This window comes from Gracilinanus agilis, chromosome 2, assembly GCF_016433145.1.
Source record: "Gracilinanus agilis isolate LMUSP501 chromosome 2, AgileGrace, whole genome shotgun sequence".
Taxonomy (NCBI): domain Eukaryota; kingdom Metazoa; phylum Chordata; class Mammalia; order Didelphimorphia; family Didelphidae; genus Gracilinanus; species Gracilinanus agilis.
Window position 1 is genome coordinate 236500190 of NC_058131.1, and position 11666 is coordinate 236511855.

At 42.6% G+C, this 11666-nt stretch overlaps 1 protein-coding gene across 1 annotated transcript in view; it reads left to right on the plus strand.

Moving 5' to 3' along the window:
• The first annotated feature begins 2047 nt into the window (after nucleotides 1-2047).
• Nucleotides 2048-11666, plus strand: part of SCARA3 (scavenger receptor class A member 3) — a 62654-nt gene continuing 53035 nt past the window's right edge. The window contains exon 1 of the mRNA XM_044661032.1: nucleotides 2048-2108. Coding sequence (XP_044516967.1) covers nucleotides 2102-2108 — 7 coding nt within the window. The 5' untranslated portion in view covers nucleotides 2048-2101. The remainder of the gene's footprint in view (nucleotides 2109-11666) is intronic.

An 11666-nucleotide genomic window follows, 5' to 3' on the forward strand; every position in this document is an offset into this window, starting at 1 on the left:
TCCTCTGTTGTATCTCTTCTTCCCCCTATTTCTTATTCCTTGGGTCTATTATAAGTGATAATCAGCAATTGGCCTGATATAGGACCCAATCTCCCAGGTCTGGCAAAAGAGGAAAGATGTTTGAAGAATTTGGCAGTCACGGGGATCAGAGGGTCTTAGCAATCATCTGGTCCTGCCTCTTTCTTTCTTTACTTTAAAATAATTTTTATATATGATAAATATTATATCATATAAAAATTATAAATATTAAAGATACACACACACACACACACACACACACACNGGAGGAAGTGTTCGAATTAAGCTGCTGGGCAGAGGGTCCAGGTATGTGAAAAAATGTCCTCAGGTGCTATGGAGAGGGCGAATAGAACTGCCTTCCAGCATATAGAGGGACCTGAGCCATGGGTTCGCCAACACGGATTCTATTCTAGTTCAACTCATACATCAAAGGAATCCTCGGTATAATATATACAACATGGTTCTCTAGTCTCTTCTTGATGAGCTCAAATGTGGAGTAACTAACTCACAGCCTTCCAAAACAAATCATCCCATTTTTGGAAAGTTCTCATTGTTAGGAAATGTTCCCTGACACTGAGCCTAAATCGGTCTCTTTGTTACTTCTACCATTGTTCCTAGTTTTTCACTCTGAGGCCAAACAGAACTAATCCTCTACGCAATATTTCTCCAAATACATGAATACAGTTATCATCCCCCTGAGTCTTTTCTTCAAGTCAAACATCCCCAGTTCCTTACTTTCTTTCTTCCTTTCCCCTTATCTTCTGTCTTGGAACTAAGGATTGCTTCCAAGGCAGAAAAGCGTAAAGGGCTAGGCAATGGGAGTTAAGTGACTTGCCCAGGGCCACGCAGCTAGGAAGTGTCACATTTGAACCTAGGCCTTCTCATCTCTTGGCTTAGTCTCTTTCCACTGAGTCCCCTCGCTGCCCTGTTCCGGCTCTTTCAAATGATCCTTTTATGACATGGAGATGGAACTCAATACAATACTACAGATGAGGGCAGAGTGGGACCATCACCTCCCTGTTCCTGGAAGCAATATACTCTTTTTAATGGGAGCTCCAGTTCTCTCCTGGCGCAGTGGTTCCAGGAAACGTTCCACTTTTCTGAGCCTCTTTAAAGAGAAAACTCTACCGTCCTGACTAACCTCGGACTAGATGACCTCTGCATCCCCTTCCAGCCCTGAGGTCCTATGATTCTCTAATCCTCTAAGCACAGTCAGAGACCTGACATTTGCTAGTAATTAAAGTTACTTGGGAGTGGGGAGGGGAGGAGGGGAAGGGAGGGAGACCAGAAAGAGTGGGCTGGGGGAAGCGTAAGGGTTTTGTGTCAGATTGCTCGGAGCCTGTCAGCTGAAAGCATCCCGGGCTGCCCCGCCCTAGGGAGTTGCCAACATTTTCTCCCAGTGGGGGGAAAAGGTGGGTGTGAACCACCGAAGGAGAGCTTCGGGGGTGTTGTCAAAGGTGGAAGGGGCGCAGTGGGGGCCCGGGGGGGTGGTTCAGTGGGAGGAAACAGCCACACAAAGAAGTTCTGGCCGCGGCAGTTTCAAAAATACCAAGGAAGTTGATCTGGGCTCGGGCCCAAGAAGTGACGAGGCTGGGAGAGGGAGGAGAGGGAGCAGGAGGCACGGGAAGCCTGGATCACACACTTGGAGTTTGGATTTTAGTGGGAAAGAGGGTGACTCCTTGCTGTTGGGTGAGTGGGGAGGGATGGCTGGACAGAACAGCTGTGTCAGCTCTAGGCTCTAGGCAGCAAATTCCAGAGGAGAAGGAGCCTGTGTGGGGTACGATTCTCACCTGGGGCATGAATTAAAATCCTCAAATGCCAGGCCTTTGAGGGAGCCCTAAGGGAGGTCCAGAGGCTAAAGATGAGTCCCAAAAGCTAATCCCTTCCTCAGCGTAGCTCTTGAGTTTGAGAGGGGCACCTAAGATGCTTTGTATGGTCCTCTGAGGGGCCACCTGCCATCCTGTCTCGGACTCCCCAAACTATTCCACACACACACCCCCAGGTCATTCCAAGAAGCATCTGAAGCTCTCCAAGAGCCACTCTCACCACCTCCCACTTCTGGCTTCCGACTAGCGACGAAACCATGAAAGGTAAGTTCTGGGCACAGATGGGGCCTAGGGTTAGGGAGAGCCCTTTGGGGTCAGACCCGATAAAAGACATCCCTCACCCTTCTGGCCATAGGGAGAAGCTGGGGACAGAGAACACAATGGGCTGCTTTGTCTGAAAGGCTGCCGGTGTCCAGGGATGGAAACATTCAAGTTCAGGGCAGGAGAGGGGGCGGGGGAGGTGTGTCTGTCTGCATGCTAGCCATACTGGGAGATCCCTGATTCTGTGACAGGAACATTTCAATAACAGATGGACGGAAGAGCCCTTAGGTAGACAGATGGGGAGGAGGTAGAAGGGTGGGGCAGAAAAATGATGGAGAGTAATAACCAGGGCAGACCCTTTCCAGCCTCCAAGACACACGGGAAAAGGCATTTCTTTTGCTCTCATCCATAGTATCAGGATGCTAGATCGGTCCAGTCCAACCTTCCCCATCACATGTCCTTCCAACTCCCATACCCATTTTATAGATGAGGAAGGTGAGGTTTAAAGAGATTTCAATTTGAATGCTAGAAGAGCTCTAATTTCTAATACCAGCAACTGCAGCCAAGCACTGAGATTTGATGAGGAGTGGTCCCACCTGCCCCTGACTGTTAAAAGCCCTTCCTAGCCCTACCTACTCTGTTGCTGCCCCACCTACCTCACCCTCAACCGCCTCAATTTCTCTTCAGGTCTCTCCTGTCCTGGTCCTGACCCTACTCTGCCTCTAACCTACGTCATTCATTCTCAACAAATAAGTAGCTAGGGCCAGAGCCAAGCAGAGCATCCTGTGCCAGCTGAGGAACTGAACCCTTCACCCAATAGGGATTTTTCTTGGAAGAAACTTTCCAGACTGTTTTTGGTGTAGGCATCAAGACTCAACTGAAGCCCTCTCCTCTGTTGTATCTCTTCTTCCCCCTATTTCTTATTCCTTGGGTCTATTATAAGTGATAATCAGCAATTGGCCTGATATAGGACCCAATCTCCCAGGTCTGGCAAAAGAGGAAAGATGTTTGAAGAATTTGGCAGTCACGGGGATCAGAGGGTCTTAGCAATCATCTGGTCCTGCCTCTTTCTTTCTTTACTTTAAAATAATTTTTATATATGATAAATATTATATCATATAAAAATTATAAATATTAAAGATACACACACACACACACACACACACACACACACCCCTTGGCTATATAACTTTGTAAAAAGTCCTATATACTTCTCCATCCCCTCCTGTTCTCTTTCTCTTCTGGACAGTCTTTTATTTATTTTTGTCGTTATTAACATTTTTTATGTAAGGCACACATTATCACTCTGCTTTTTTCATTCACATCATTTCATGTAAATTTCCATGTATTTCTCCTTATTCATATCTAGTGCAACAGCATTCCATTATAGTTGTATGCCACAATTTGTTAAGCCATCTCCCAAATGTAAAACATCCACTTTGAGCTGTTTCTAGGTTTAGGTTTTTTCTTTCTTCTTTTCTTTCTTCCTCCTTTTCTTCCTCCATTTTACTCTTTTCTTCCTTCTTTTCCCTCCTTTCTTTCTTTTCTTCCTTCTTTTTCTCCCTTCTTCCCTTCCTTCCTTTTCTTCCATCCTCTCCTCCTTTCTCCCTTTCCTTCCTTCTTTTCTTTTGTCTTTTCATTTCTCCTTCCTTCCATATTTTCTCCCTTTCTTTTCTCTTTCCTTTTTTAATATCATTTCTTCTTTCCTTCACAAATAAAGCTGTTATGGGGGCAGCTGAGTGGCTCAGTGGATTGAGAACCAGGCCTAGAGATGGGAGGTCCTAGGTTCAAATCTGTCCTCAGACACTTCTCAGTTGTGTGATCCTGGGGCAAGTCACTTAACCCCCATTGCCTAGCCATTATCCCTCTTCTGCCTTAGAACCAATACACAGTATTGATTCTAAGACAGAAGGAAAGGGTTTAAAAAAATAAATAAAGCTGCTTGGACAATTTTATGAAGATAAAAAGAATTTCTGCCTCCCCCTTCATCCTTAGGGTATAGTCCTCACCACCACCCTCACTTGACAGATAGGGACAGTAGAAAAAGTATAAATTTATAGTGAGTGTGAATGTTGCCTCTGCCATTTATTACCTATGTGACTTCAGACTAGCCAACCTTGCAGGGCCTCAGTTTCCTTCTCTGTAAAACAAAGGGGGTTGGACTAGATGACCTCTAAAATCTCTTCTAGCATTAAATAGATGATCTTATTAATTCATATTTATTTATATGGCACTTAAATTGACAAAGTACTTTCCAAATGTCCAACCAATGGAGACAAATCATTATAAGTGAATAGTATAATGCCATGACAAAATGTAAGCAAACAGATTCAGATACTAGGTGACTTGCTCCTGGTCACACCAAGTCCAAGAGCTCTTCCCACTACCCCATGGCACACATTTCTTTGTATTCTAGATCACATCATCATAACTTTGCACATCCTGTCTTAGTTATATAGTGCTTTGCAGATATTTTCATATTCTCATAAATCTAAACCTTAGAACATTACTTAGTTTTTGGTTCTTGTTATTTGGTCATTTTGGGAGAGTGTCCAACTCTTTGTGACCCCATTTAGAGTTTTCTTGGCAAAAGACAATGGAGTGATTTGCCATTTCCTTGTCCAGCTCATTTTATAGATGAGGAAACTGAGGGAAGCAAGGATAGGTGAGTGGCACAGGATCACATAGCTAGTAAATGTCCGAGGCTAGATTTGAATTCAGCTTACCCCCCCTCTCCCCCATATCGCCTAGCTGCCCATCACCTAGCCCACATTGGTGAACCTTATGGGAGTTTGAATGCCCAGAAGGCAAATTCAAGCTGTCTGTGAGACCTCAATTACCAGGGAGAAAAGAGGGAAGAAGTGCTTGCTTTGGGCAGCTGGACAGAGGGGTGGGGCATGCAAAAAATGTCCTCAGGCGCTGGGAAGAGGGGGAATGGAGCAGCTCCCTGGAGTGCCAGCTCTGCATGCATGCCACATCTTTGCCAACACTGACCTAGTCTAAACCCTACATCGGACACTGTGAAGTGTCTCAGGTGAAGACACTGAGGTCAGAGAAATTAAGTGACTCAAGTAAAAAGGAAATAAATAGAAAGGTAAGAGGTAAATCCAGGCCAAGTCATCAAGTCAAATCAACAAGCAATTAATAAGCACCTATTATGTGCCAGGCACTGTTCCAGGTTCTCTGACTCAAGCACAAAGTTCTCTTCCATTGGTCCATGCCCTCTCCAAAACCCTTCAAGATATCATGCCCATTTTTCAGATGAGGAAACTGAGACTTGGAGAGAGTTGATGACTTGTCAAATAGTAGCAAGGGATAGAACTAGGAGTCCTGTCCCAGCTCTAAAGTTCAGTGTTCTACCTAATTCTATGCAGAATACCACCTTTCCATCCCCTTTTATGTGGCAGCCCTTCACAAGTAACAAAACTGGTTTTAATTCCCGTGGTTTTCATTGCTTGGCAGTGGGGAATCTCATCCAACCATTCTATAGCTTCCTCACCACTCAGATCTCCAGGGTCATTGTCAAATCTATAAAAAAGAAATGCCTAAAGGCAGCTAAGTAGCACAGTGGATAGAGTACCAGACCAGGAGTCAGAAAGTCCTAGGTTCAAATCTGGCCTCAGATATTTTCTAGCTGTGTAACTATGGGCAAGTCACTCAACTCCAGGTGCCTAGCCTTAGCCACTCTTCTGTCTTAGAATTGATGCTGGAAGAGAAGGTAGGAGTTTTTAAAAAAGTGGGGGGGAGGCCTGGAGCAGCTAAATGGGACAAAGGATAGAGTACAGGGTCTGAAGTCAAGAAGTTTCAACTTTCTCAGTTCAAACCAGACTTCAGACACTTTCTAGTTGCATGACCTTGGGCAAGTCATTTAACCCTGATTACCTAGCCCTTGCCACTCTTCTGTCTGAGAATTAACAAACACTAAGACAGAAAGTAAGAGTTGGGTTGTTGTTTTTTTTTGGAGTGTTGGGGAAGGTATTGCCTACTAGGTGCCTATTATTAAGTCCAGATTGGGATCTTATCTCTGACTCTGGGCCAACACAAGACCACTCCTGGGATGATGGTAGGCCAGGCTCCTGCATCCTGTCAGAGTGGCTTTTAGACTTACCAACACTCCAGCCGTAAACATCATAAGATAAAAATAATGATAGGGTGGGGAATGATGGAAGAGTTTGCCTTTAAAGACAGAGTTCCAATCTGCTGAGGTTGCACCAAGACAGCCCAGCTGTAAAGAAGAAAGGAAGCCCCTAACCTCAGTCATCTGGCTATAGCAGAAAGAGTCCTGCATGGGGGTCAGAGCTGTGGGTTTGAAACCCAGTTCTGTCATCACCTGGGTGAACATGTTTAAGTCCCTAAACATTCTTTGGTCTCAATTTCTTCATCTTAAAAATGAGAATGTTTTACTAAGTGACCACTAAAATCCATTCTACCTCTAAGTCTATGATCCATTGAGTGTATGTTTTAAAGCAGGGGTGTCGAACTCAAGTAGAAATGGGGGCTACTAAACCATATAGAAGGATTCCTGCGGGCTGCATATTGACTTAGAAAACCATAGGTTAACATTATCTATGTTCTATTTTTTTAATTTTGTTAAATAGTCCTCAATTCCATTTTCATCTGGTTCAGGCCCACTAAAGAGTGTTGTGGGTTGCATCCCATGGACCATGTGCTTGATAATCTCTGTTCTAAGGTCCCTTCAAGTTCCAAATCCCATGATCCTTCACCCTTCAAGGGGGTAACTCACAAGAATTCCATGTTTGGAAGATTAAGGAGCATAGATCCTGGATTTTAAGCTAGAAGAGACATTAGAGGTCATCCAATCCAACAACCCCTACATTTTATAAAAAGGGAAACTGAGGAAGGACAAAAGAAACAAAGAAATGAAGTGACTCACCCATGGAATAAATATCAAAGCCAGTTAATCTGATTTCTGAAGTCAATTTCTTGACTCTAAACTAGCGCTTTTCCTATTGTACTATTTTGCAGAATGGTGTGGTGGTGAAATAACACCGTGGGGAGAGAAAGTACCAGATGCGACATTTTTACAAGCTCTTACTTTCTGTCTTAGTAACATCTCTAGTAAGGGTCAGGTAAACAGGGTTAATTGACTTGTCCAGAATCACAGAGTTAAGAAGTGTCTGAGGCCAGCTCTTCTCAACTCCAGTCCTGGCACTCTATCCACTGGGCCACCTACCTGCCCCCCAGAATTGACGTTTTGAACCTTTAGCATTTATTATGCACCTACTATGGACCAGGCACTGTGCTAGGCACAGGGGATACAAACACAAAAGTGAATCAGTCTTTTCCCTTAAAGAATTTATACTCTATCAGGAGAGACATCAATGAAGATAATTCTCACCTGACTAAGGATAACTAATCAAATCTAAGTCCCACCTTTCCTATCACACAATAAGTTCCTTAACAAATGGTTGTTGAATTGAATTGCTTTGAATTATCTCCCTCTCCATCATCAAGAATAAAGAGCCTCATACTTTAGGGGGGATCTTTAGAGTTTGGCAGGGAGTCTTTGGCATTACCACTGTCAGAAGTCAGAAATGCCACGAAACTCTATCTGTAGTCATCTAACAGACAACTGGAGACAGAGCTTTAACTGAGGCATAGCAGTGTGGGCTTTGTATCTAGGTGCAATATTCCACTTAAAGGTAGAAAATGGAAAGAAGGAATCCAAGTTAGCAACAACCCCGTTAATAAGAAGAATTATTGAAAATAAGAAGTTAATAAATGGCCTGCTGACTCTTCTGATAGTTGCTCACAGCAGGTGAGCTCTTCCTCAACTATTCCCCCACTTTGTACCTCTTCTAACAAAAGCTGCCCCCAGGCAGCAGCAACCCCAAAATGTCCAGAGGTTTCCACTGACAAGAGTCAGTATCCTGGCTCAAGAAGTTCCCTGAGAGTGAGTTTCATGGTACTTACCCTGAACATGGTTTGTAGTACCCATTCACAAAAGTTGCTAGTTATAACTTTGACTTAAGAACAATTCAACTGTTTCTTGGTTTTTTGTTTGTTTTTGAGCCTAGGTCTGCTTATCTCACCCAGGCTGAAAGTATAGCGGCCACTCATGGAACCAATCCCAATACTGATCATTCAGAAATTGTTTCCTTTTGTTTTGGTTGTTTTTTTTTTAATCAAAATATTTATCTTGTAACATTCTTTTCTTTTTAAATTTTGAGTTCCAAATTCTCTCCCTCGCCCCTTCCCCTCCCTATCTACTGAGAAGGTAAGCAAAATTATATCAGTTATACATATAAAATAATGTAAAACATATTTCCATATTGACCATATCATAAACAAAAAAGAAAAAAGCAAGAACGTTGCTATTAGTTACAAAGATCTCTTGGTTCTTCTCACTTGACATCAATTCATATAGGTCTTGCAATATTTTTTCTTGAAACCACCCCTCCATCATTTTTATAGTTAGTACTCCATCATAATCGTATGCCACAACTTGTTCAGCCATTCCCCAACTCATGAGCATCCTCTCAATTTTGAATTTTTGCTACGACAGAAAGAGCTACTATAAATATTTTTGCATATAATTTATTTTGAAATAAATTATTTCAGGCTCTTTTCCTTTGATCTCTTTGGGGGTACTGAGTCAAAGGGCATGCACAATTTGATAGCCCTTTGGGCATAGTTCCAAACTCTTCTCCAGAATGATTGAACCAGTTTACAACTCCACCAACAGTTTATTAATATATCTATTTTCCCTCATCTGACCCTTAAGTATTTGTCATTTGTGATATGTATGAGGTGGAGTTACAATACAGAAGCATTAACTTACTCTATTGTTCCCACTTGGGCTAGTTTGTCTCTCCTTAGCCAGCCCAGTGGCCCTCCAGTCCCAGGAACTTATTATATTGGTGCCATAGTAGGTACCCAATCAGCTTTAGCCTTACTGAGACTTAGAACTCCTGAATTTAAGTGATCTGCTAGCCCTGTATTATCCCAGTTGAAGGGATTAAAGACACATGCCACCATGTCTGACTTTGTTTCCTGTATGTTCTCATTAGGGGTATATGCCACATCACAGTTCAAGTTCCATCTCTGATGCTTATGTATGACCCTGGGCCTTACTTAACTTCCTCTGTAAAGTTAGACTAGCTGGTCTCTAAACTTCTTTTTTGGCTCTCACTCTATAATCCTAGCATCCCTCAGAGCAATAGGCACATTGGGTCACTGACCATTTGGGGATGTCTGTGCTCTGATGACTTATATTTTTATGTGACTTGTGGAATAATGGGAAGAGCCCTAGACCTGGAGTTAGAAGATAAGGATTCTAGCCCTGACTAGATTTTTAGCCCTTATTAACTGTGTGACTCTGGATGAGCTATTTTACCTTAGCTTCCTCCTCTATTAAATGAGGGAGTTAGACTAGGTAGCTTCTAAGGTGCCTTCTAGCACTGCATCTATAATCCTGTAACTTTTCTGAGTTTCTTTTTTCATCTGGAAAATAAGATCATGAAAATTGTACTATTTACATAACGTGGCTATTATTTGAATCTAATAACATAATTAATACCTTTAATCTTTCCATACCTCAGTTTTCCCATCTATAAAATGAGACACGTGGACTAGTTGACAGAATCACAGAACTTGCATTTGGAAGAAACCTCTGTGGCCATCTAACCCAACCCAGACTGGAAAGAACCCCCACCGTAACCTCCCCAATTTCATCTTCTCTTTCTTCTCCTCCTTCTTCCTTCTTTCTTTTTCTTCTTTCTCCTTCCAAGGCAGAAGAGTGGTAAAGGCTAGGCAATTGGGGCTAAGTGACTTGCCCAGGATCACCCAGCTAGGAAGGGTCTGAGGCCAGATTTGAGCCCAGGACCTTTTGTCTCCAGGCCTAGCACTCTATCTACTGTGCTACCTAGCTGTCCCAAGCCAAGCTCTTCTTGAAGAACTCCAAACCTATTGCCCCTTGAGATAGCCCAATTCTATTTAGGTTAGCTCTAATTGTTAGGAAGATTTCTTGATGTCAAATTTAAATCTGATCTTTTGCAAATTACTCCCATTGCATCATTATCCCATCAGTCATGAGTGGGCATTTTGTCAGGTCCCATGATAGGGGCTTAATAAATATTTAATTGAATAATGATTAATTGTTTCTTACTTCATACTCTAGGGCCAAAAGGACCAAGTCTAATCAAATCTAAAGTGACTTCTAAATCTGGTCCTAAATCTTGGATCCCATAACTTATAGGCTTTAGAGCTGAAATATTTAGATCAAGAAGGAGCCTTAAGGATCACTTAATGAAGCCCTCTTTTTTTTTTTACCAAGGAAGAAACTGAGGCCTAAGGAAGTGAAATGATTTGCCTGGTTATTTTACCTCTGTTAAGATTGGAGCCTTTCAGGGCAGGTTGGTGGCTCAGTGGAAAGAGCACCAGACCTAAAGACAGGAGGTCCTGAGTTCAATCTGGCCTCAGATACTTCCTAGCCTTGTGACCCTGGGCAAGTCACTTAATCCCAATTGCCTAGCCTTTGCTGCTCTTTTGCCATAGAACTGATACCTAGTATTGATTCTAAGGCAGAAGCTAAGGGTTTAAAAAAAAAGATCATCATTCTACAAAAGAAGCCTTTCATCAGTTCAGGTGGTCTCTGTCTAGAGTTGAGCTGAGCTATGGACACTCTTCTTAGTAAAGGGTTCTTTACTAATCAGAGATTCTAATTCAGGTTCTCTGACGACAGATTTAGAACTCTTTCCATTTTCCCTCTGTGTTTTTTAACTATAAAGGACTCTATAAATACAGATCACTATTACTTCTGGGTCCCCAAAGGTCCTGAGTCTCTTTAGCCATGAACTCTTGCTCTATGAACTTTTTTTTAAAACATTTATTAATATTCATTTTTAACATGGTTACATGGATTCATGCTCCTACTTTCCCCTTCACCCCCTGCACTCCCCCCACCCATGGCTGATGCACATTTCCACTGGTTTTATCATATGTCATTGATCAAGACCTATTTCCAAATTGTTGGTAGTTGCATTGGGGTGGTAGTTTCAAGTCTACATCCCCAATCATGTCCGCCTCAACCCATGCGTTCAAGCAGTTGTTTTTCTTCTATGTCTCCTCTCCTGCAGTTCTTCCTCTGAATGTGGGTAGCGTTCTTTACCATAAACCCCTCAGAGCTGTCCTGTGTCATTGCAATGCTGCTGGTACAGAAGTCCATTACATTCGATTTTACCATAGTATATCAGTCTCTGTGTACAATGTTCTTCTGGCTCTGCTCCTTTCGCTCTGCATCAATTCCTGGAGGTCTTTCCAGTTCACATGGAATTCCTCCAGTTTATTATTCCTTTGAGCACAATAGTATTCAATCACCAGCATATACCACAATTTATTCAGTCATTCCCCAATTGAAGGACATACCCTCCTTTTCCAGTTTTTTGCCACCACAAAAAGTGCAGCTATAAATATTTTTGTACAAGTCTGTTTATCTATGATCTCTTTGGGGTACAAACCCAACAATGGTATGGCTGGATCAAAGGGCAGGCATTCTTTTATAGCCCTTTGAGCATGATTCCAAATTGCCAGCCAGAATGG